Source organism: Oncorhynchus mykiss, chromosome 21, assembly GCF_013265735.2.
Source record: "Oncorhynchus mykiss isolate Arlee chromosome 21, USDA_OmykA_1.1, whole genome shotgun sequence".
In the NCBI taxonomy this organism is placed as follows: domain Eukaryota; kingdom Metazoa; phylum Chordata; class Actinopteri; order Salmoniformes; family Salmonidae; genus Oncorhynchus; species Oncorhynchus mykiss.
The window spans coordinates 40,383,958-40,410,072 of NC_048585.1; the positions used below are offsets into that span (position 1 = coordinate 40,383,958).

General features: G+C 42.2%; 2 protein-coding genes and 2 long non-coding RNA genes across 8 annotated transcripts; 1 reads left to right on the top strand and 3 right to left on the bottom strand.

Moving 5' to 3' along the window:
- Positions 1 to 1,413: 1,413 nt before the first annotated feature.
- LOC110500407 (E3 ubiquitin-protein ligase TRIM39) lies at positions 1,414 to 9,348 on the bottom strand. Of its 2 annotated transcripts, none has more exons than XM_021577767.2 (9): positions 9,212 to 9,348; positions 6,675 to 6,908; positions 5,011 to 5,222; positions 4,695 to 4,854; positions 4,447 to 4,542; positions 3,674 to 3,907; positions 3,062 to 3,209; positions 2,469 to 2,495; positions 1,414 to 2,265 (listed from the first exon to the last, which is right to left on the bottom strand). In XM_021577767.2, exons 2-9 carry the CDS (start codon positions 6,882 to 6,884, stop codon positions 1,727 to 1,729), a joined length of 1,626 nt encoding a protein of 541 aa, XP_021433442.2. In that variant the 5' UTR covers positions 6,885 to 6,908; positions 9,212 to 9,348; the 3' UTR covers positions 1,414 to 1,726. The 2 variants fall into 2 exon arrangements, with proteins under 2 accessions (XP_021433442.2, XP_021433443.2); XM_021577768.2 differs by having other exon boundaries at positions 6,675 to 6,942; positions 9,212 to 9,329.
- On the bottom strand, positions 9,029 to 17,448 carry LOC110500408 (E3 ubiquitin-protein ligase TRIM47). 4 transcript variants are annotated; one of them, XM_036957817.1, is made up of 5 exons: positions 17,001 to 17,448; positions 15,512 to 15,671; positions 14,937 to 15,309; positions 10,355 to 10,594; positions 9,029 to 10,204 (listed from the first exon to the last, which is right to left on the bottom strand). In XM_036957817.1, the coding sequence occupies exons 2-5, from the start codon at positions 15,667 to 15,669 to the stop codon at positions 10,082 to 10,084; spliced, it is 894 nt and encodes a 297-aa protein (XP_036813712.1). In that variant the 5' UTR covers positions 15,670 to 15,671; positions 17,001 to 17,448; the 3' UTR covers positions 9,029 to 10,081. The 4 variants fall into 4 exon arrangements, with proteins under 4 accessions (XP_036813712.1, XP_036813713.1, XP_036813711.1 ...); XM_036957818.1 differs by lacking the exon at positions 17,001 to 17,448 and adding an exon at positions 16,610 to 16,834; XM_036957816.1 differs by lacking the exon at positions 17,001 to 17,448 and adding an exon at positions 16,614 to 16,831.
- Positions 17,449 to 17,494: 46 nt separating this feature from the next.
- Positions 17,495 to 20,883, top strand: LOC110500409. Its single transcript, XR_002470100.2, has 3 exons — positions 17,495 to 18,718; positions 19,104 to 20,662; positions 20,745 to 20,883. It is a non-coding gene; the product is annotated as an uncharacterized LOC110500409 (long non-coding RNA).
- Positions 19,728 to 22,941, bottom strand: LOC118942928. Its single transcript, XR_005038600.1, has 2 exons — positions 21,689 to 22,941; positions 19,728 to 21,012 (listed from the first exon to the last, which is right to left on the bottom strand). It is a non-coding gene; the product is annotated as an uncharacterized LOC118942928 (long non-coding RNA).
- Positions 22,942 to 26,115: the final 3,174 nt, after the last annotated feature.

The window sequence follows — 26,115 nt, forward strand, 5'->3', positions numbered from 1 at the left end:
TGTTGCTGTGCCCCATGGGGGCGGTAGGGTTATGGTATGGGCAGTTATTAGCCATGGACAATGAACACAATTGCACTTTATCAATGGCAATTTGAATGCACTGAAATACTGTGATGAGGTCTTGAGGCCCATTGTGAGGCACATTTTTTTAATGTATCTGTGACCAACAGATACATATCTGTATTCCCAGTCATGTGAAATCCATAGATTTGGGCCTAACAAATGTATTTAAATTGACAGATTTTCTCCTACTAACTGTAAATCTGTAAAATCTTTGAAATTGTTGCATGTTGCGTGTATATTTTTTGTTCAGTATAGGTATTAAGAAGTCATTGAAAGTAGATTACCTTTAAAAAAATGTAAACGTTTAATTGAATTTTACTTTCTGAATTGACTGCCTTCATTTCCAATTCCAATTGACCCTAAACCTGGCCTACATGAAATCACATCTGAATACTCAAGCGTTCTCTCAAAGAGATCCTATTCAATTACTCTAATTCCTGATTCTAAACATTCCCAAACTTTAACTGGAGTTGTTCAGTCTGATGCTGATTCTCCTCTTCTTGCTCATGACCCATTTGACCTTGTGGAAGTGCCTTCTTAATGCTAGAGGGGAAGCACTGACACCATCTGGGAGTTTTCCAACACTAAACAGTCATGGGAAGATTATAACACTGATGTGTGTAATATTATCTAACGTCATCTTCCCCTTTCCCAGTACTCGTAAGGGCTGGGAACTCTCTGTGATAACTTATTTACAGTACTTTTACAGTACATCCTGCATTATACAACAATGAGAACACTGCAACTAGTAAAATACTGTTACTTAGTTGCATAACACTGTACATTTGGAAAACTGTAGAGCGGCTGCATTAGTTTGAAATTGTACGGTTAGGTTAATGAAATTATTGGAAGCCATTTATTTTTGCAACTCGCTGTTTTCTTGTTTGTGTATTTATGACATCAAAAAAGAAATGGGCTAATGTTGCACAATCCAGGTGTGGAAATCTTTTAGAGACTTCCTCAGAAAGACTCACACTTGTAATTGCTGCTAAAGGTGCTTCTACAAAGTATTGACTCAGGGGTGCTAATACTTACGTAAATGAGATATTTCTGTATTTTATTTGGGCCATTATGGGTTATTGTGTGTAGATTGTTATTTAATCCATTTTGAATTCCGGCTGTAACATGACAAAATGTGGAATAAGTCAAGGGGTATGAATAATTTCTGAAGGCACTGTAAGTGTATGTGTGGGGTACAGAGATGAGGTAGTCGTAAAAAAAATCATGTTAAACACTATTATTTCACAAAGAGTGAGTCCAATGTGACTTGTCAAGCTAATTTCTACTCTTGAACTAATTTAGGCTTGCCATAACAAAGTGTTGAATACTTATTGACTCAAGACATTTCAGATTTTCCTTTTTTATTAATTTGTAAAAGTTTCTAAAAATATAATTCCACTTTGACATTATGCGGTATTGTGTGTAGGCAAGTGACAAAACGTTTCAATTTAATACATTTTAAATCCGGGCTGTAACACAACAAAATGTGGAAATAGTGTGTGAATTTTCTGAAGGCACGGTGTACAAAACTATTAATTCAAATATTTATATGTGTAATAAAGTACAACATTTGTATCTGACCCTAACCCAACCCTAAACATGGCTGTAGCCCTAATCCTAGCCTGAAACAAGTCTTTCACCTTCAATGCCAAACAATGATTGATCAGCCTATTTCTGTGATGACCAGTGGATCTGAGTTCTTCTTTCCATTCAGAAGATGTGGGCTGAGATATGGATACATTTCCCCAGTGAAGGAATACCCAGTGAAAGAATATATATGAGCCTTAGCTTCCACATCATAAAAAGACACCAACCCTTCCTCATAATCCACAAACACCCCCACCTTCTGGGGTTTCTCCATCAGTGACAAGAGAAAAGGAGGGTCCCCCAAGGCTCCGTATTGGTCCCCATTATAATGCACTATTGCCCAGTAACCATTAGTAGGATTCACAGAGAGTTGCCCCTTCCTGTTGGCATCTCCTCTTGCAATTCCCAGATCCCAACCCGTCTTGTTCCCGACATCCACCTCCCAGTATGATCTCCCAGACGTTAACATGTTGTGCCCCAGCACGCTGCCGAAGTGATCAAAGCGATCCGGACGGTCAGGGAGGTCCTGTATCTTCCCTCCGTCTCTCACCTCTTTCCCGTCCTCAGAGAGAACCAGCTGTATGTTGGCTGTGTCTGGGTCCAGGGTCACATCAACTGAATAATATCAGATATGGACGTTATTGTTATGACAAGATACAGCACAGTATTTGGGCATGTACAAGGCCTATCAGTTGGCCTGAATGAAGTTAAAATGTGGCCTACTACAAAGTGAATGTGGTTGAGATCGATGTATGTTAATGAAGATTGAAGTCTTTATATACTAATGTATTTCTACCCTGAAATGTAACAATACACACCTGCAAACTTCAGGATCCTCTCAAGTTCTGTGGAAGAAACACATTTTTGTGCTGTCATGGTCAATTGTAGTATGACAAAGTTAAACAAAGAATACAGCAATGTATGCAGATTATATGTCTAAAATGTACAGTGCATTAAAAAAAGTATTCAGACCCCTTTGACTTTTTCCACATTTTGTTACCTTACAGCATGAACTGACAACTGTGTGACGTTATATAGACAGGTGTGTGCCTTTCCAAATCATGTACAATCAATTGAATTTACCACAGGTGGACTCCAATCAAGTTGTAGAAACATCTCAAGGCTGATCAATTCTAACAGGACACACCTGAGCTCAATTTCGAGTCTCACAGCAAAGGGTCTGAATACGTAAGTAAATAAGGTAAAAAAATAAATTAGCTAAAAAAAATCTAAAACTTGTTTTCGTTTGGTCATTATGGCGTATTGTGTGTAGATTGATGAGGAAATGTATTTATTTAATCCATTTTTAGAAAAAGGCTGTAACGTAAACAAAATGTGGAAATGGTCAAGGGATCTGAAAACCTTCCGAATGCATGTATATGTATGGTTTTCAACACTGTTGTCATCTCACCAATCGAGGAGAGCTTCTCAAGCTCCTGCTCAATTTTCTCCATCATGGCTGAACGGCTGCTTCTCATGGTACCAAAGGAGACTTCAGTATCAAGTGAGACCTCAGTCCAGTCTCTACCATCACCCAGCCCCGACAGAGATGGGAAGGTCTGGTGGAGAGACAGATGGAGAGGAAAGAGAGAAGAAAAAAAAGACTGTCACAGAGAAAGATGATTCAACAGTTTTATTTCGTTATATCATTATAGTGTATAATTATATAAATCAAATTTGAAAACAATTTGACAGACAATAGTCGCCCAGTCCAGTACAATCCATGCATTTCACACATACTGGTACACAAACACATGCATCAACCAACTTAGGAACAGCTTGCGGACTTTTCAGTCACCTAGCCCCATACAGAGTGCGAGCAGCTTGCAAACTCTTCAATCATATAGCGCAATAAAGAGTGCGAGCAGCTTGTAGACTGTTCAGTCATCTTCCCCAATACAATGCGAGCAGCTTGCAGGCTGTTCCGTCAACTAGAGTGATACAGTCCCGGGAGGAATCATTTGTGGGTGATCTATGCCGCTCACAGAGCAAAAGGGTTAAACGTTCAAGTAAAGTCGCTCACCTGCAGGAAGTGAATGTGATCCTCTAGGTTAGCAACGTCCTCCAGCTGACCGATGATGTCTCTCAGCTGTCTGATCTCTTTCTGCAGCTCTTGGGTGAGTTCTTCTGCCTCTCGCTCCATGTCCTGTTGCCTCTTCTCCAGGGGCCCGAGAGCCTCTCGCCGGGTCTCCTCTACAGTGGTCATCACTACTTCAAACACAGAGTCTATCTCCCTCCTCTCCCTGTCCAGTTGGGCCTAAAGGGATAGGTGGTGGACAACAACTAAGTAATACCTCAATGTCGATCTCATTCCCTCTCTGTTTTTCCCTCTCTGTCGGTCTCACTTTTCACTTGGCTTTTCTCTGTGCTTGTCTCACTGTCTGTGCGTGTACCGTATGTCTCATGTCTCCAGCTCTCTTTCTGTATGCACGTCTCACACTCTGTACCTCTTGTCCCTCTCTGTGTACAACGGGTCTCTCTGTCTCATGTTTAACTGTCTCACTGCTACAGTGCTCCACCTCTGCATGTGGACTTGTAGTACCGCACTCTGACTCACACAGGACTCCCCTTGCAGGCATATACCTAATGTATTTATGCATGCAGTCCTTAGTACAAAATATATATATTTCTCTCTCTCTCTCTCTCTCTCTCCCCCCCTCTCTCCCTCCCTCCCTCCCTCCCTCCCTCCCTCCCTCCCTCCCTCCCTCCCTCCCTCCCTCCAGAGCACTGTTACAGCACAGCTCTGTGCTTGCAGGTAGACATGTAGTACCTCACTCTGAATCACTCAGGACCCACCTTGCAGAGGTCCATGGATTCCCTGATCTCCTCCACCTTTCTCTCTCTCTCCAGGATCCTTTCCTGCATCTCAGCCAGGCTGCTGCCCAGCTCACCCTTGTAAATGAAAAAAAAACATGGAAAGAAAAAGGAATCATACATTAGTTTATCATTATTAATGTAGTAATCACGCAATACACACTCTCCTTCAGACTCACCCAATACTATACACATAGCCATAATTGAACCCTTAGGAATTATGACCTCACCTTCTTCTTGTCCCACTCCGTTTCTGTGGAGACGACCTCGTGACCCTCCTCCATGCAGAGGGCACAGACACAACGCCCCTCCGCCCTGCTGTACAACTCCAGGGGTCGACCATGGGTCAGACAGGCCCTCCCATCCAGGTCATCCACAGGGGCCACCAACCTATGTATACACATGTTTACACTTTCCAATCAAGAAAAGTAAGAATAAAAAACAAGTGTATCCAAGTGTGTTTTCTGGTGTATTTCCTATTATGTAAATTCAGAGTTTCTTCAAGTTCTTTGGTATGAACTGTGATTAAGAATCAATAAAGTCAACCTGTGGCCCTTCAGCCTTTCTGCAGAGGTGTGGGTTTGCAGGTGAGTCTCGCAGTATGAGGCCAGGCACAGCAAGCAGGACTTATGGGCCTTGAGTTTTCTCTCAGTGCAGACATCACAGGCCACCTCGCCCAAGGCTCCGGAATATTCCTCTGGCTTACTTTCCTGGGCCTTCTTCAGTTCTTGGATTAGGGACCTGAGGATGATGTTCACCTGTGGGTAACATTGTATTGCGCTATTATGCTTTGTTTATGCATTCATTATTCAATCTAATACAACTTTATTTATCACCTCAGGGACAATTAAGAAAAGCAAACCAGTTTTTTATTCCTTATTTTATCCGGTGAGTTGACTGATAATATGTTATTTACGTCAATGACTTACAGAAAGTTATAAAACATAGTCAAAATTTATACTTAACTGACAAAATATATAAGCAAGCAAAAAAACACAAACATTCGAAAATGTCATAGAAACATAAGATTGAGCATAGAATCATAAGAAACACGTTCTTCCTTAAAAAGGTCCTCAGACAGCCGTCTGAACTGCCTCAGAGGCACCAATTCCTCCAATTTCAGCGAACTCGGTAGACTCAGGCGTACTCAACTCTTACCCTACGAGGTCCGGATGACCGCTGGTTTCCTGTTCTACCTGATAATTAATCTCACACACCTGGTGTCCCGGGTCTAAATCAGTCCCTGGTTAGAGGGGAACAATGTCAAAATGCAATGGAACTGACTTCGAGGTCCAGAGTTGAGTTCGAGGGCTGTAGACCATTCCATAAGCAAGGTGCAAAATAGCCTTAAGGCAGATTTCCCTAACTCTGTTGAGATCTAAGGGATCTCCAGGGTGAGCCATCCCTGAGACCGTGTCTGATTTCTGTAGGATAACAGAGAAGTGAGGTACGGTGATTGTTTACGCAAGAGGGATTTATAAACAAAAAAAAGTGTGCAAATGCATCTATGAAACTTCAAACTTGGCCAGTCTACTTTCTGGTATAGAGTTCAGTGATGTGTGCTGAAACTAGCACCCGTAATAAAGTGTAATGCAGAAACTGCATCCAGTGGCCTCAATACAGTGGCAGCTGAGTTCATATTAGATGTTATCGCCGTAGTCTAAGACAGGAGTGAATATCGACTGAACTATTTGTTTACTGCTATTGAACGAAAGGTGTGGCATGTTCCGTTAAAAGAAGCCCGTTCTTAACAAACTCCTCTACATGCTCTTTGAAGGAAAGCCTATCATAAATCTAGATGCCCAGAAATGTATACGCGGTGACACGATCAATGAGAGCACCATCCAATGTATGTATGCATAAATCATCGGACACATTTTTGTGATTTGTGAAGAAAAATCCATATACTTGGTTTTTTACCTGCATTACATACCAATATAAAGCTCAACGAAGGTTACAAGTATCATTATCAACACATTCTCCACACAAAAAAAAAATTAAGTACACAACAGACATCATACCCCAATACAATACATCCACCCCAACCACATGTGACGTATTTATGTTGATGTAAATACTGCCAACTAGTGGGGGAAAATGGCTGAGACAGGATGTGTTATATTGAGTTTTTCTAGCACTTAACTGCCTTATTACTTGTGAGTTTGTCCATAAATGCATCGTGAAGAAGAAGAGGAAGACTAGTACTTCACCTGCGGGTTACCCCTCAGATGCTTCTTGCAGAGGGGGCACGTGAGGTCATTCAAGTGGAGGTTGCGGCCCAGGCAGGACTGGCAGAAGCTGTGGCCACAGTGGGTGGTGACGGGGTTTTCAAACAGGTCCAGACAAATAGAGCAGTAGAGATGGTGCTTGATCAGAATGGGGGTGTCCATGTTGACGGAGTGTAAGGAAGAGGAGGCCATGTCTGGAGCTGGAGTCCTTTAAACCTGTCAATATCAAGTATTTCAGAGTGTTGGTCGTCTGCAATTTGATAAATAAAAAAGTTGAAAGAGGTGTTGTTGGAGATTCATTATTTATCATTAATACCCTGCTGAAAAAAAAACAGCATTGACCAGCTGATCATGATGGTGACTTCACTGTGTTTTGGACAATGATGACCAGCATAAGCTGGTGATGCTGGTAACAATCATCAAAGTGCTTAATTATTTATTTTTTCCCAAATACAGTGGCGACAACAGGCCTGCAAGCAGTGTTGCCAACTCCTCAGTAAGGAAAGTAGCTATTGGCTGTCCTAAAAGTTGCTAAATGACGTCATCACCGAATTTGCATAATTGGCCATGTGTATGTAATTGCGATGGACGCTGTAGGAGAGAGGAATAACGTGGGTGCAATAATTGAATAACATAGATTTCTAAATTAATTTTGCAATGCTCGCGCACACGACACGAGCGGTGTGGTCAGCCCGTCCCCAAATTAATATAATTGGTTGAGAGTTTGTTTTGATATTTGATCACACCAAACGCGATCACCTGCATGTAGTGATCGCGTTTGGTGTGGGGGGGACAAAATACATTTATGCACGATGGGGCACAGCCGGTTTGGGTTCCGTGTAACAGGCTGACCACACCGTCTGTGTCGCGTGCGTTGCAACATAAATGTTATTCAATTATTGCACCCACACTGCTCGCTCGCAGCAACGAGCGTCTGCGTTGCCAAGGGCTAAAATAGAAATCTATTTCTGACACAGATTGCGCTGCAAGTCCTGCCTCACCCATCTCCTCATTGGTTTATAGAAGCGGGTACCAACGTGCCATCTCCTCATTGGTTATACCCACGTGGGCGACTGAGAGATGAACGTCAGTGGCGGTATTGCACCTAATTTATGAATGTTGCCAATCTCAATATAAAGTCAAGAGAAGAAAAAGCCTGGAAGGAAGAGAGATGACTAGAAATAATTCGGTTGACCGTTTTATGTGTGGATTAAATGGTGGAGTAGAGGACCTTGTGCATTTCAGGTAAAATAACAACTCAATGTTTATATCCCAGGACAAATTAGCTAGCAACAGAAAGCTAGCTAAATAGGACAAATTAGCTAGCAAGTGCAAGCTAACTAGCTAAATTGCCATAAATGTTTAATGCTTTTCGACCGGTCCCCAAATTAATATAATTGGTTCAGAGTTTGTTTTGATATTTAAACCTGCGTGTCATGATCGCGTTTGGTGTGGGGGGACAAAATAAATGTATGCACAATGGCACACGCGCGCAGCCTGTTTGGGTTCCGTGTTAGACCATGCTGGACCAGTATAGACCCGCATGGACCAGCATCACCAGCCTAAACTGGTCACCAGCATACCAGCTTGAGTAGCTAGTCGGCCAGCCTACCCAGCTAGATGATGCTGGTCGGCCAGCATAAGCAGATAGAACATGCTGGTCATACCAGCTTGAACAGCATCAGAACAGCATGGACCATCTTGAAATTTAGTCGAGTATATGCTGTTTTTTTCAGCAGGGTAAGTATTCATCATTCACTGAGAGACTAAAAGCATATCACCGATGTCATCTCTTTCCAATGCTGCCTCTCAAGTTTTGATGAAAGGAAGGAGTTTATGTGCTTTCTTGGTCTTACTTTTAACTACCCACAAGTCACAATTTTGGAGATTCTGGAAGGCAGTTGCACCACTGAATTACAGTGAATTACTGCCCTCTGGTGGTCGGAGTACAGTAAACTCCAGAGTACATTGTCTACTGAGGTAAATGAATTAGCCAAATGAGAGTGAGCAGTGAGCACACAGACATGCGGGTATGCCCACAGATGGTCTGACTGGCGCACCTAGGTAATGAGACAAGCCCGAAGGCACTTGTGTACCTACAGTAACTTCCGTATCACAATAATCAGAACACAATAAAGAATAAAACAACCACAAACATGACACATAATAGCAGTATATGTTAGAAGTGTTTTTTTTTAATATGTTTTGACTATATTTTAAAGAGTTATTAAATAAGGGAAATTGTTGACTGGTTTTGATACAGAAATGAGAAAAACATTGTCGTAATTATTGTAATGTGTCAAAATGTACAATAAGTATATCTATAGTACAGTACCTTATTTCATCTCATGTATTACATGTATAAGCATTGTACGTGTCAATCATACTTACATTGTACATCATCAACCAAAAACAATCAATTACAAATGACATGTATACCTAATTTCTTGACAGTAGCATAATGTACACTTAAAAGTAATACACTGTTATATATGCAACAAAGAAAGTATTGCCAGTACCTTTCAGATGATGTGAACTTCCTTTACTCTGGGCTCATATGGGCATCCTTTACTTTGTCCCATTCTTTTTCCCCTTTAAGTTTCATTTCAGCTAAAATAATGACCAGTTCCCTTTCCGTGAAGGAGGTATGTCTTCATCAGTAGTAGAATTGGCCTATGCATGGGTGTGTGGAAAACCTGTTTATGCGTGTGTGTCAGAGGAGCCTGGTGGGAGGAGCACGGGCTCATTGTAATGCCTGCAATGGAATTAAGTGGAACGGTATCAAACACAACCATATGGAAACCACGTTTGACTCGATTCCATTGATTCCATTCCAGCCATTACAATGACCCCATCCTTCTATAGCTACTTCCATCCGTCTCCTCTGGTATGCACATGCAGTTTCTTTTACTTGAGAATTGAAAGTCAAACACCTTTCCATTAGGCTAACGATAGGCTACAGTATTCACTTAATCCAATGACAAACTCTGCTAAATGCACAATCACAAATTCGTACAACCCTGCATAATACTTGATTGGTGGTCATACATTCTCTGGCACGGTACTAAACATTTTGAATAAATTCTAAGATAAATGATATATATATATATATAAATTAATTAATTAACATTTACTCTGGTCAAATTGTAACAAGACATAAATAATCCACCATGGCTGCACACTGTGGATAGGATAGGCACAATGATAAACTCGACATAAGCATAAATGATACACATTAAAGTCACATTTCCTTTGGTAAAATGCTAAGTCAAGGTTACAATGAACAAATAGTTCCCGATATTTCTCATTTCCCACTTGAGGACAGAACGATGTTAAACAATCATAAAATGTTCCTGAGTAAAAAGACGTGTCTTATTTTAGGAGGAGGCTCAATGTAGTTTTCTACTATCTCTTGAGGATATTTCTAGTTTCCCCTGTAGTTCTTGGATCAGGGACTTGATGATGTGTGACCAGTCCTTGTTGTGTAGAGGAGTGGACAGTGATGGAAATCTCTATATGTAGAGGGGGGAAACCCGTCAAAAAGAGTAACAACTTGTTGTTGGGCTCATTTGTGTTGTGAAATATATATATATATGTTATATATGTTATATGTTACAAATGTTAACATTTGATTTATAAAGACAGGAAATGGGGACACTGACTTGTAGAAGGGTGAGGTGGTCCTCGGTGTGTGAGAGCTGCTCCAGCGCAGTGCTTCTCCTCTGTAGCTCAGTGATTTCCTGCTCCATCTCTTTGACGAGCCCCTCAGCCCGCCTCTCTGCTGCTTTCTGCTTCTCCTCAGTCACGTCAACGAGCCCCGCTGATTGTTGGAGGTCCTCCATCTTCTTCAGTCTCTCCTGGATCATCTGCTGAAACTTCATCATGGACTTCTTTAGCTTAACCTGTGGATGAGTCAGTGGACTTCAAATCAGAAGAACGTACAATATCAGTCAACTCTCTAAGTTGGGAAAAAAACGTTTCAAAATATCTGCGGACTCAGTTAAATCATATCTGCATTTTGGCCTAATGTTTGAAAACCCTGAATCGCTTACAGTACATACTGTATGTACGGATGCATGTACAGATTCTTACAGATACAGTATCTCTGAATGTTAGGTGTATGTGCTGTACAAATGATTTAATGACTTTGTGACGGAGAAGTTCGTCACTGGCAGCGGGCAGGATTTGGTCAACTAACACACCCACACTCATCTCCCCATCCCTGCTCCGTTTTCAGCTACATTAGCAACGTGGGTAGGCACAAGTTAATTTAGCGATCTCAGGTCATACATTGCACACATCACTCTTACCTCCCGTCAGTAACAGCTGGGTATGGTATGAAGAATTTGCAGGCAACCTTTCATGTTTAATCTAAGTGATGTTTTTTTGTACTTTTGTACTCAATGTTTTGGATCACCGCTCTATTTGTGCCGGTTTCTCTCTCCGTCTCTGTAGCTTCCGGGTATGCTGGAATAAGGACTACTAAAAATGCTGACCCAGTACATCCTGTCCTTTGACCTTTTGATCAATCTGTGTAAATGGCCACAAAATCCTAATACACAGTATCCCGACATCTCTTAAACAAATCAGACGGATCAACACCCTCCTCACCTTCCTATAGTTTCTCCGAACACTTCTAGATCAACTACCGGAGGTGCGAGTAGCCATGGAGGATTGATAGGAAAAGCTACTTTTAGACTAAACTCCCTTCAACACAGTCCCATCTCCTTCGCCTCGGTATTACCCACCCACCGCTTGTGTTCTGTCTTCGCTTATGTTCCCTGCATGCCTGTAAAATCCCTTTCGCGGGATGAGACACCCCTTGTCCCGGTAGGTTGACCCAATAATCAATTGCCAGCTGCGGTCTTCTAATCTGCAATGGCATATCCCCCATCTCCACCTGTAGTGCAGCCAATGGGGAGGTCTGAAACATCCCACTACATACTCTGAGTCCTTGCCCCTGTATGACATCTGGCCTTTCCAATGAGGTGCAGGCCGGCTAAACCATACGCTATACTGCCAAGGTCTATTACAGATCGGATCAATGCAACATACATGGTCCTCAATGAGGAACGCCCAGCCCCCCCACTCTTTCCCCATCAAACAGCACCTTCTTACACTTCCCTACCACTCTCTCAATGTGTTCTGCACCAGGTCAGTCTAGTGTCAAACTATACCCCAAGGAACCTGAAAGAAACCACCCTCTCCAAGTTTTTCCTCATATAACCTCAAGCATACCTCATCTCTCACCTTCCTCCTGGTACAGAACATTAATGCCCACCGCTCTACCTCATCAATTGCTTCCTGTACCTTCCTGACTATGTATGGAACATTTCTTCCTCTCTTCCATAAGGCCCCATCATCTGCAAATAACATCCTCCCAATATCTGGCCGTACCTGAGAGTAAACATCATTGATAATGATTGAGAACAACAGAGGACTAATCATGCTCCCCTGTGGTGTACCGTTATCCACTAGGTAGCTGCCCCCAACCCCCCTTTACGCTGCTGCTACTCTCTGTTTATCATATATGCATAGTCACTTTAACTATACATTCATGTACATATGTACATGCTACCTCAATTGGCCCGACCAACCAGTGCTCCCGCACATTGGCTAACCGGGCTATCTGCATTATGTCCCGCCACCCGCCAACCCCTCTTTACGCTACTGCTACTCTCTGTTCATCATATATGCATAGTCACTTTAACCACATCTACATGTACATACTACCTCAATCAGCCTGACTAACCAGTGTCTGTATGTAGCCTCGCTACTGTATATAGCCTGTCTTTTTACTGTTGTTTTGATTTCTTTACTTACCTATTGTTCACCTAACACCTTTTTTGCATTATTGGTTAGAGCCTGTAAGTAAGCATTTCACTGTAAGGTCTACAGCTGTTGTATTCGGGGCATGCGACAAATAAACTTTGATTTGATAGAGACTTCCCCAACCTCACCTGGATAGACCTTCCAAACAGGAAATCCTTTATCCAGTTGTATGTTCTTCCGCCTACCCCCATAATATCAAGGTTGATTAACAAGCCCTCCTTCCACATCATATTATACAACTTCTCCACGTAAAAAAGTCAGCTACAACAGTCTCCATGTTCAGCTGAGCATTCCTGACTTCCACTTCTAAGCAGAGCACTGGGTCCATAGTTTCCCTACCCTTCCTGAACCCACTCTGATGTGGTGATACTAGCCCCCTGCTCTACAGGAAGTAAGTTAGGCTCTCCGTAATCAGACGTTCCATAATCTTACATACATTTTGATTTTAAAGCTATTGGCCGATAGGTTGTTGGCCTTGTTGGGTCCTTCCCTGGCTTCCGGATTGGTACCACTACTGCCTCCTTCCAGCTGGCTGGTAGTCTCCCCTCCTCCCACCCTCTGTTGTACAACACCAATACCTTATCCAGTGCCTCATCACTAAGACGGGCCAATATAACATAGCGCACCTTATCTTTCCCAGGTGGAGTTAACCCAGCCTTACCCATTGTCCTTTCCATCTCAGCCATGTCAAATGGTGCATTCAACGCATCATTTGCATCCTCTCTCCTATCCAGCACTCCAGGATGCTCCTCTCTCGTTCTCTTTCTCCCCACTACCCCTCCTCTGACAAATCATCTCTGCCTTCTCCTCATCTGTTACTGCCACATCCTTCCCCACTCGTCAACATGGGATAAGCCTACTCCCTTCTGACCCCACTCATCTTCTCAATCACCCCCCCCCCCCGACTCCCTCATCTACCCGTCGCCCTTCCAATGGTGTCACAGACCTCTCTCTCTAGACCTCTTGGCCTGAGGGACAGTTCTCCTCACCAGAGCCTGGGCCTGCCTTATACTGAATCAGATGGTGGAAGTTATGCGTCCTTTTCCGTACTCCAAATGCCCTGTTCCTGCTCCTCACCAACGCCCCACATTCCTCCATCCACCTTGGGACTGCTTCCCTCCTCGTCCTCCCTGAACTCTTAGGTATAGCGTCAGTAGCTGTCCCCACTAAAGCTGTTCTCACCCAGTTATTCATACTATCCACATCCCCTCTCATATCTACCTGAGCCATCACCTCCTCACTCAACTCCTGAAACTGATCCCACTTTGTCCTTCCACACAACCAACCTCCCGACTCCGTCCACTGACACCACCTGCTCCCTCCGGCCTACTGTGCATACTATGGGGTAATGATCACTCCCTACTGTCAACTCCCCCCCACACCCCACACTCACAGATTCCTGCCATGGCACTAGATACCAGAGTGAGGTCCAAGACAGACGTTTCCCCTCTGGCTCCATCCTGGTCCCTCAGCAATCATTCAGGCACACCAGATTCTCCATCACTTGGCCATTTCCACCCCCCCACCCCCATTAAAATCTTATAGTAGTTCACTACCATTAGCACCCCTCATCTCAACCACACCTCCACCACCACTACGAGCCACTACATATGCCTGTACGGTAAACTCCACAGTACATTTGAGCCATGTTTCCAGCACACAAATCACATCAGGCTTAGCTGGCATGTCTACAATGAACTGCTTGAACTCCTGCCCATTAGCCAACAGGCTTTGAGCCTTCCATTGTAGTACTATCACAATAACTAAGACCCAGTAAAAATTACTCCAAGACCCGAACTACGGCAATCAGGCTGGGTTTGTAGTGCCCAGCCACGATTCATGTGTATTGGTGTATTGAAAGATACCATGTCAGTAGCTATAGGGTTATGTAAACGTGTTATGTTGTGATATATTGTATTATGATAAACCAATTGCAAAGGTTCAATGAAGATATGTCTTGATATGTTTAGCTGAGTGGAAAATGTAGGCTTTGATGTTTGTGATGGCTTAATGAATTCATGAGTTCGGTATGTTCTGATGGTAGGGGCTTCCCCTACAAAATGAGCCTCTCTTTCAGTTCAAGGGGGGACCTTTCTCATTAAGCTGTTCATTGAGCGCTGGTTAGCTGTCCCCATAATGTGTACTTTTGTGGTAGTACGGTTTTCTTTCAGAATCACTATGTAAACAAACACACTTGCACAGAAGTGCTTTTACGGCTCCGCCAGCATTTTATTTGGTAGAGTTTAAGTTTAATATAGGCTTAAGTTTGAGTTAAGGTTTTTCAGTTTAGCCTTCCGGCCTACTCTACGCGACAGACTTGGTACATAAACTGTTGAATGAATGCAATGTGAAATCTCAACATGCTAACTATAATTTTCCACCAAAAAAAACATATTAATGTATTTGTCTTGCCTTCCTTTTTGTTGCTTCCATGGCGATGGTGACCACCCGATGACCCCTGTGATCAGTCTGGACACACATAGCACAGATGCAGGTCTGATCGCTCCGACAAAACCTGGCCAACTGCCTCCCGTGGAGTCTACAGACAGGCTCATCCAGGTTCTTCCACACAGTGACCAGTGGATGGCGCCCTAGAGCCGAGTCCCTGTAGTGAGGCTCCAGGTGCATCTCACAGTACGAGGCCAGGCACACCAGACATGACTTCACTGCTCTACACCGCTTTTCTGGACAGATATCGCAGGGCACCTCACCTGCTCTGAGTGCGGCTTGGTTTTCCTCCCGCGGTGCAACATTATGTAGGGTTGGCTTCGTTTTTAGCTGTGGCCTGATAGGGGAAGTGGTGTAAAAGTGTGTAAAAGTTGCACACACTCTATAGCTGTGTACCCATTTTATACTCATTCAACTATTTGGAGTTGAGCATTATATTAAGTGTGCAACTTTCTTTTTATTATATACTGTATTTAATGTACTATTCAGTCAGTGCCTCTCCTACTGTTTTGTGTGTGTGTCAATGCGTGGCTTTCTACCTTATGGGGAAACATGTCATACAGAGAGGACACTGGCAGGCACCATGGAGTCTCCAGTACTCCCCGATACAGCCCAGGCAGAAGCGATGGCCACAGGGGATAGAGACTGGATTGGTGAAGTCATCGAGACAGATGCAGCATTGAGGCAGTGCAGACATCCCTGAGAAAAGAACAGAGTAAATTGATTTTTTTTTCCCGTGGAGGAACTTGTTTTTTTTGGAGTGAAATCAGGAAATGGTTTGGTACATGGGTATAGAGGGAAAAAAATCCTGAAAAAATGAGCGTTGTTTGGAAGCATATCAGTTGTAGGATATTGGCTACAATGTTTATAGTTATTGTACAGATAAAGGAAGGCGGCATCTGGGAATTGACACACTCATACACAGGAATGCAAGATCACAATGTCATCATAGTGATGGTTATAAAACGTCATGGCTGAGTCCCAAATGTTATTCCCTATGGGCCCTGTTCAAATGTAGTGCACAATAAAGGGAATAGGGTGCCATTTAGGATGCATGCAACCCCATATAAAGAAAAAGTGTTCCCGGAACTGTGCGTTGTGTAACACTTTTTAAATCCTCAGTGTAATCTGAACATTAGTGATAATGCGGCTGGCTTCCTCTGTGATTTGGAACAGAGATAGTTAACCCATTAGTGACTAGAGGCCATTGGACAGTAAACCGTCCACAGCCATTCATACAAACAAAACAAAACAGACCACAGAACCGCTGAGACTCTTTGGATTACTTTAATAGGAACACTTATTGGGCAGGTTTCCCCAAACACAGATTAAAATTAGTCCTGGACTAAGAAGCACTTTTAATGGAGAATCTCCACAGAACGTGTATTTTAGTCCTGAACTAGGCTTCAAAAAAAGGCACAGCATCCATCAACCACAACAGAAGCAAATGACCACATACACATGTTAGATGACAGCTTACTTTTAGCAACTGTTCCCCCACCTCTGGCTCTAACTCCTTCTACAGGCACATACAGCATGGCACCACAGTGTAGAAAAACATCAAATGAAAAGTACTTTCATTTATTAATACTAGTGATGTTCATCTAATAATATAAATGATCCAAAACTCATTTTACCTACCAGCTCTGTGCCAAGGATGACGAATTGTCAAATCAGGTCCTAGGCTTATAGTGGCACAAGTGTGTATGTGCTATAAACTAGTACTCTCACAAGGCAAGGACACGCCTTATCACTGCTGGTAAAGGGGAGGTACATTTGGACTCTGAACGAGCTGTATTGCAGCATCCTTATAAACATATTCTTATAAACATTCCCTAAAGTGGAGTTGTTCCTTCCTTGTTCACTCTAATCAGTTGTACTTTACCCTCTTGCAAATCTTACATACACAACATTCAAAAAAAAAAAAAAAATGTAAATAAGGAATCATTTCACACACACGTGATCTCAGCAGTGACAACTTGTAATTCCTTTCTAACTTTTATCATTGCTTGTTATCAGGAAACGAACCTCTGTCACCAACAACTGGATTTTCCGGTTTTTGTAGTTTTTGAAACTAGATCCTAGTTTCATGCGTTTCTTTTACGTCTGCGACGTTAGGTTATGAGGTAACAGATTCTACATACACCTCCGCATTTCAATACATCAGAGGAAAATAGTAAGGTTTGCCACGTCCTTTAGTTTTGTGTTAACACCTTTCACGGTGTCTGTATCTTCATTTCGCGGTACTGGATAGACCTCTCAATCTGTACTTTGTACTTCTTTATCCAATCTATGAAAATGACCAACGACTCAGACTTCTTTTTCATGCTGTAGAGTTAAACATAGGGGTAAAGATTCCCGGCGGAGAAAAAGCCAAAGAATAAGTAGATGTGTGACTTTTCCAGCACGTCATAAAAAAGACACCTGTCCTTTCTCGTAATCCACACACACACACACTTCTTCTCGGTTTAGGGTTCAGGTAGATAGATGGTGGTGACGCTTCGAACACCCCGTCTACGTCATTGCATCACTGCTGCGTAACATTTTGCGCCCCTAGGCAACTACACTGATGCAGGTACCTTTTGCAAATGGTCGCATGCGATTGGACACATGGAGGAGAGAATCATTTTCGCAGTATCCTCAAAACCATGTACTTTTGACACAACTTCTGACAGCTACAGGGACATAAACACAACAAAAATGCTGATTGGAGACAAGTGTCCACGATAGTAGGATTGCCAGGTCAGTTTAGTAGTAAGCTTGTGCTAGATGTGGCTAGTTAGCGTTAGCTAGCTAGCTAACCTAGCCAATGAGGTGTGTGTGTTAAAGAAATAGTCAAATAAATTATGCTAGTTACTACCCCTGATAAGTACCAAATAATCATGTTTGAAAGAGTGTGTATGCTATATAAATAGTAATAGAAATGGTCGATACTACTGTACCCCTGATAATTTGGTCAGATAACCCTGTGTGTGTGTGTCTATGTGTACAGTAGGTGACATGTCCATGATAGCTATCTAATAACTATAGTTATGCTAGGTAATGGTTTGGCTTATCATGTTCATGTCTATGTAGAAGAAGACTGTAGGAGGAAGTGGAGAGGACTCAGGGACAGGTATCAGAGAGAGAGAAGGGCAGAGAAAGAGAAGAGGTCTGGGTCAGCAGCTTCAGGCCAGCAGCCTTGGCGCTTCTGCCACATTCTTTCTTTTCTGGATCCATTTATTGTGCCTAGGGCAATGAGTGGCAATTTTACAGCCAGACCCTCTACTACGTCATCCACAAGTGTTGTTGCCACCGGCGCATCAAGACCCTCAACGTCACCTACAAATGCGACCATCACCTCCACGAGTATGACCACTACCGGTGCAGCCATGGAAGACGATGAAATGGAGGAAGCACCTCTGGATCTAGGACCACCTGAGATAATTATGAACCTCACGGAAGTGACCACTGAGGACCTCGTTGAACAGGATGTGGCCGTGGAGAGAGACAGAAACTAAGAGAAACAACGTCACACCAGGCGTCATCGGAGGTACCAGCCCCCAGATCCACTCAACTCATTTCAGCAGAGGCTCTCCTCCAAGACGTCGAGAGGGATGCAGCCCAACCTGATGCTCACAGGAAGGAGGATGAAGAGACCCTCTTTGCCATGAGCCAGGTGCCAACACTGAAGAGGCTGCCTCAGCAAAGAAAAGCAGCAGTCAAGGTTAAAATGTATCAGCTGCTTTTCGAAGCCGAGTTCAATGGTACGTTTTTTTTCTCCACATCACAGGTAGTGTCATAAGTGTGCGACAGTGAAGTAAAGTAGGTCATTTTTACAGTATAGTCATGTAGGTTAATTGGTATTTCAGATCAAAGTATTAATATGAGGCAAATGTATAGCTGTTGTTTCTGGGTTAGAAAATATCCTAAAACAGTTTGCTGTCGAAATATCTGCCTGTCATATTCATCTTTTGATCTGAAATACAAATTCCATGAGTAAACAGCCAGTATTACCAACTTTAACACACTGTTTCTATATTTATGCCACTAACTACACTATACAAGCAGTATTTCGTTCACATAAATCTCACCTTTTATGGTGTCATATTATGTTAAGCTTGTATGTGTTGTTTTTCTCTTCCCTTTCAGAAATGGAGTCGATTTAGCCGACCAGCTCACAGGAAGGACAGGAAGAGGAGTTGTCTGGTTGTTGTTTTGACCTCCCTCATTGTACCTTTCTTTTCACACACGTCAGTTCTGTTTAAATTCAGTCAATACATAAAGTAATTTGTTTATAAAGTCTTAGGATAGCTTTCATTATTAGTGTTGCATAGATTTCTGAATTGAAACTCATACGTAGTTTTCACAGATGCTCTTGGTCTCTTACGAGACTAAAGGTCAATATATTTATTTCATTTAAAACCACTTGAAAACCAGGGTGTTGAAACATTTTGTGAAGTTATGTTCCATCGACTGGTCCGTGACGTCCAGGGGCCATTTGTTTGTTTAGCTGTCTTATGGCTACATATTATTCCCTTTTTCTCAGAGACAGAGACACACACACACCTCTTCGTACCTCAGATCTCCAGTGCCCTGCCCTCTCTCTCTTTATGGCCATGTCTGAAGTTCCCCTACTAAGTCTAGGCTTTATGAGTAGTCCCTGTATCGGTCTGCAGTTGTGCCAAAAATACATGCTCTTGCTGTTCTCTTACAGATTACAGGCTACACATTCATTTAAAACAAATAATAATAATTTACACGCACGTACACACCTCTTTCAGTAGTTTTATTTTTTTTTAAACATTTTTACAACACACTGTTGTTCTTGTCATGTTCTTTCCTGTACTTGAATACTTATTCAATTATAATGTTTTCATAGTCAGTTGTTTATTAATATCTAATTTAGACTTAATCTGCTTATTTCTTCCCAACACCTTTGCTGATCTAAGACAAGATGAAAGTAAAAGCACATTCTCTTCCTAATTAGTTTTTTTACCACCTGTATTTTGTCAGGCCAGTGAACATGGTGGTAAACTGTACTATTTGTATGGACCCTAGGTTACCCTTTCCCTTTGTTATCATACTAACTGTATGTCGTATAACCTTAATTAGTGCTCCCGCTCACCTGGTGTACCATGCCAGGTGTGTATAATACTGACGTTAATGGGAGAGGGACGGGGTTAAGGTGTGGTCTTTACTCCCAAATTTCACTTAAATATGGCATCCAAATGAATAGAGACAATGATACATAAAGTCATCTGGGGGGAAAAATGCAATTTTATGGACAACGGTGGATGGTTCTTAAAATAACCTTTGTGTTATGGGGCTCTTAAATTACCTCCGCAGGTATTTGTGGAGAATACGTGGCCTTCACGCAGGCTTCGACATTTGAGGGGCTGAGACCAAGCACTCTCCGATACATTCTCCATCGGGCTGCCAGAATCCCAGAGGCGCATTCAACAACTAACCCTGGACAGTTGTTTGTTAAAGATCCTTACAGGCTTTGGCAATGGCAGCTGACGTCCAGCGTAGGGCCTCATGAGGTTGGGTCTTAAAGGGAAGGCCTCATCGCCGACGAAGACGTGGGGAACAGGTCCCAGGTCTTCAGCCCCAGGGAGTGATGCAGGTGGTGGAATATCCAGGGTGCCATCCTGAAGTGCCTGGCCAAAGGCAGAGTCCCGGAGGGTCCCGCCATCACTTCCCTTGCCGTAAGCACCAACATCGACAACACGGAAACAGTAGATGGCATCTTCTACAGCCAAGAGTATAACTGAATATGTACCCTTGTAGTTGTAGAATTGGGAACCTGAGCACGGTGGAGCCTGGATTACTACATGTTTCCCGTCAAATGGAGCCAAGACAGTTGGGGAAATTCCACCTCTCTAGGAACTCGGCAGCGATGGCCCTCCAGTCTTCCTCCTTGGGGACAGGCATGTATTCACCAACCAGACAGTCCCAAATGGCTTGTGCGACAGAGGGGACAATGCCTGCCAGCGTGGACCGTCCAACTCGGAAGCTGAATCCTATGGTCCTGTAGGAGTCCCCTGTCGCCAAGAATCTAAAATATAATTCAAAATAATGATCAATATTGTGTATAACTTGAATTCCACCCACATATTATATCTACTCATATAGCTACCTCATTACTGTTTATTATGCTTTACTAATTATTTTGTAATACTCATCAACCATCATTAACAATGCCTTGAAACAGTACAATTCAGTCTATGACTATCAATAAACTGTAGTCCAAGCCAACTCTACTCTTAGAAAGAATGGTACTATCTACTTTCTCTGGCTGTCCACATAGGAGATCCCTTTTAGGTTCCAGGTAGTACTCCTTTTGGTTCCAAGTAGAACCCTATTGGGTTCCATGTATTATACCTGGAACCAAAAATGGTTATCCTATGGGGAAAGCAGAAGGACACTTTTGGAACCTTTTTCTCTAAGAGTATGAGTACAATAAGAATGTATGGGTCCTGGAGAAGACTAGCCTACCTTCATCAGGGCAGAAGGCACCTTTCTTTTCATTTGGTAACATTGTATAATTAAAAAAGGATTATAAACCAACTTTGGGAAAAGTTATAGTCCCAATGAACATTCTGTAAAAGTACATCTAATGTCAAATATGGACTATTAACTAGAGCCCTTTAGCTAGCACATAAAAACAATGTATCAAATATCAATCAATTATGGTATCAAAGGCTTTAAAAATGTACTAGAATGTAGCTTACCGGAGACAAATCGCCATGGGGTTCAAATGTGCTGATGGACTCCCGGTAGTTGGTATCCATCCGGGTGATCCTGGCTCCAACCATCTGGAGCAGGTGATCGAACTGTCTTCGGTCCAGACGAAAGTAACTTCGGAATTCCTCTCCAAACAGTCGAAGCTCTTGAATTAGACGGTGGAACTCCCCTGCCTGCTTTCGGTACTTTAACCATCTCTGGACCCACACAGACCTGCGCTTTCGGCGGGGCTGGTCCCGGCCCAACAGCGCGATCAAGACCACCTTCCTCAACGTTGGTCTCATTGTTGAAAGAGCCTACTCTGCTATCTTGACTATTTATTATTGCATTTCGCTCCAAAACTGCATTTTGGAGGGAAATTATATTATAGGCTCTCACAATTAATTTGTGGTTGTCATCTAATAAATAATATACTTGGCAAATAAATTAATAAAAAATGTAAAGAAATTATGCAATCAAACTGTTTTTATGTAATCCCACATTTTTACTGAATATGTGTGCAAAAAAAAAAAATCAACATTCATATTTTTTCTACTTTCTGTCAAGTCTACGCATACAATTTGACACAGAACGCACTGCAACTGCTTATGCAACGCTTCAAGGCAAATGCAGCGTTCCATTGGAAATTAATGTACTTCTGGTGTATCGAAACGCAAAACACAGTCGGTGTGTTCGAAGCGTAAGTCTTTTTGCCCGCCTTCTTCCTGTTGACAGTCTTTTTGGAAACTCCCAACTCTTCTTGGAAACTCCAACTTCCCACCAACGGCGTCTAGAGTGGAAGCCCTTCTCTCCCATGACCGCTGAGTTGTAGTCTAAACTTTTTGGGTTGTCACTGTCTGGGATATTTTGGTTTACTTTATTCGTGTCTTTCCTGGATACTCTTCTGCGCCTCTGCCTTCGTGGACCTATGCGCAGCCTGTGGGAAATGCATGTAAATAATGCACGAAGACAACTGCTAAAGGAGGGCTGAATTGCTTGCTTTATCCTTGGTTTCAATTCTCATTAGGAAATGCGACTGAGAACGAGATTTGTGTCTTGGAGGCATTCTTCGATGTGGGAAGCACTTGTACTTTCACTCTACCAATACACTACACAGTTACAGTCACTCATCCTTCTAAATAACTTGAACAAGTCTAACCATGTTGTGTATCTGGAAGTAGTCTAGACTAGCTAGCAAGCTAGCCAACTTTTTTCGTTTCAGCCGGCCGCTGGGCTAGTTAGAAACGGACAATAAATTACACAATGTAAATGGGACAATATTTTCATATCTTTTTGTTGTCTCAAATGCTTTCATCATTTGTATATGCATTTCTACAACATATAGATGGTTTGGGGTTTTTAAGTAATTGACATTTGGAGCTATTGGCATTTATTTATTTTGATCAGGTCGGGTGCAGCTGTGCTCCCAGCTGTGGGCAGGATTGAAATAAACCCAACCTAAGGAAAACTGTTATGGTCCCCTTCATTCTGTGACATAAAATTTCTTCCTAATCATTTTACAAATCTCTGTTTTGGACGAGATTGACTTTGTTACCAAAATGATCCTATTTACACTTTGTATTCAATTTTAATACTAGAATGTTTGACTAATATCGATGCTACGTATACCGTTTTCTACCAGATAAGTTGTTTATTGCCTTCAGTTTTTCTTTAAGGAGAGATCTAGAAAATAATGATTGAATAAATCTAATACATGTTTTACCTTTTTGTTTGACTCCCTCCTCAATGGCCACAGTATTGTGACACTTGTGGCCTGTCTCAGTACACAAAACATACACACAGTTCTGGTCACTCCTACAGAACAGCTCCAGGAGTCTTTCGTGCTTCTTACACATCCTGTTCTCCACATGGTCAATCAGCTTGTGTCTCTTCAGAGTCACCACTCTCTGATGAGGCTCCAGGTGAATCTCACTGTAAGAGGGCAGACACGCCAGGCAGGACTTAGGGGCCTTGAGCTTCCTTGTAGTACAAACATGACCAGCCATTTAACAGTGTGGAGACTTCAGGTTTCACATAGAACCGTTTCTTACATTTTGGACATTGGCATATCTCACTGTCACCCCAGTGTCCACCAATACAGGCTTTGCAGAAGGTGTGGCCATAAGGACCAGTAACTGGATCAGTGAACACATTCAGGCAGATATAGCACTGGAACTGCTCTTCTGGCAGAAGGCTTCTGTCAACATTCAATGATGAAACCTCTATGGGGGGGGGGGGGGGGGGGATTATGCTATTATTACATTATTTTGGATCTTGAATCATCCATATACCTTCAGCACAGTATTGATGAGGTTGATAAGAAATTACTACAACTCAAATAGTGTAAAATACCCATGTCAAATATGTAAAAACATATGTATAACATTTTAAGCAGGTAAAGTTGAACTAGACTGCAAGCAAAGGCTTGTCCCTGTATCATCAATAATACGACTGGTCTCCACCCTTTTGATAATGACTTACTGTATGAGTTTAACCCAACACCTCTAACCAATTAACCGAAACCTCAACATAAAAGCATCAGTTTCTTCAACTTTATCAAAGCAAAATACTCTGTTGTATTTCCACGAAACAAGTAAAAAGTAAGCTGAAAAATGTAGGTATACCTGTTTTTTATGTTTTCATTAGCAAGATTTGTCTGGGCTCACATTTTTTAATTCGGATGGAAATCATCACCAGAACATACAGTTGAAGTCGGAAGTTTACATACACTTAGGTTGTTTACAGACAGATTATTTCACTTATAATTCACTGTGGGTCAGAAGTTTACATATGCTAAATTGACTGTGCCTTTAAACAGCTTGGAAAATTCCAGAAAATGATGTCATGGCTTTAGAAGCTTCTGATAGGCTAATTGACATCATTTGAGTCAATTGGAGGTGTACCTGTGGATGTATTTCAAGGCCTACCTTCAAACTCGGTGCCTCTTTGCTTGACATCATGGGAAAATCAAAAGAAATCAGCCAAGACCTCATCCTTGGGAGCAATTTCCAAATGCCCGAAGGTACCACGTTCACCTGTACAAACAATAGTATGCAAGTATAAACACCATGGGACCACGCAGCCGTCCTACCGCTCAGGAAGGAGATGCGTTCTGTCTCCTAGAGATGAACGTACTTTGGTGCGAAAAGTGAAAATCAATCCCAGAACAATAGCAAAGGACCTTGTGAAGATGCTGGAGGAAACAGGTACAGAAGTATCCATATCCACAGTAAAACAAGTCCTATATCGACATAGCCTAAAAGGCCGCTCAGCAAGGAAGAAGCCACTGCTCCAAAACGCCATTAACTTCGAGATAGGGGGCGCTCTTTTAATTTTTGGATAAAAAACGTTCCCGTTTTAAACAAGATATTTTGTCACGAAAAGATGCTCGACTATGCATGTAATTGACAGCTTTGGAAAGAAAAAACTCTGACGTTTCCAAAACTGCAAAGATATTATCTGTGAGTGCTACAGAACTGATGCTACAGGCGAAACCAAGATGAAACTTCAAACAGGAAGTGAGCAAAATTTGAGGCACTGTTTTCCATTGTCTCCTTATATGGCTGTGAATGCGCAAGGAATGAGCCTACACTTTCTGTCGTTTCCCCAAGGTGTTTGCAGCATTGTGACGTATTTGTAGGCATATCATTGGAAGATTGACCATAAGAGACTACATTTACCAGGTGTCCGCCTGGTGTCCCGCGTCGAAATTGGTGCGTAATCTCCAGCTGCAAGTATTCTTCCATGTGATTCAGAGGAGAAACCAGACTTCCACGAACGATATATCATCGAAGAGATATGTGAAAAACACCTTGAGGATTGATTCTAAACAACGTTTGCCATGTTTCAGTCGATATTATGGAGTTAATTTGGAAAAAAGTTTGGCGCTTTGATGACTGAATTTTCGGTTTTTTTTGGTAGCCAAACGTGATGAACAAAACGGAGCGATTTCTCCTACACAAATAATATTTTTTGGAAAAACTGAACATTTGCTATCTAACTGAGAGTCTCCTCATTGAAAACATCTGAAGTTCTTCAAAGGTAAATTATTTTATTTGAATGCTTTTCTTGTTTTTGTGAAAATGTTGCATGCTGAATGCTAGGTTTAATGGTATGCTAGCTATCAATACTCTTACACAAATGCTTGTTTAGCTATGGTTCAAAAGCATATTTTGAAAATCTGAGATGACAGTGTTGTTAACAAAAGGCTAAGCTTGAGAGCTAATATATTTATTTCATTTCGTTTGCGATTTTCATGAATAGTTAACGTTGCGTTATGCTAATGAGCTTGAGGCTATAAATAGGATCCCGGATACGGGAATTGCTCGTCGCAACAGGTTAAAAAGCCAGACTATGGTTTGCAAATGCACATGGTGATAAAGATTGTAGTTTTTGGTGAAATGTCCTCTGGTCTGATGAAACAAAAATAGAACTG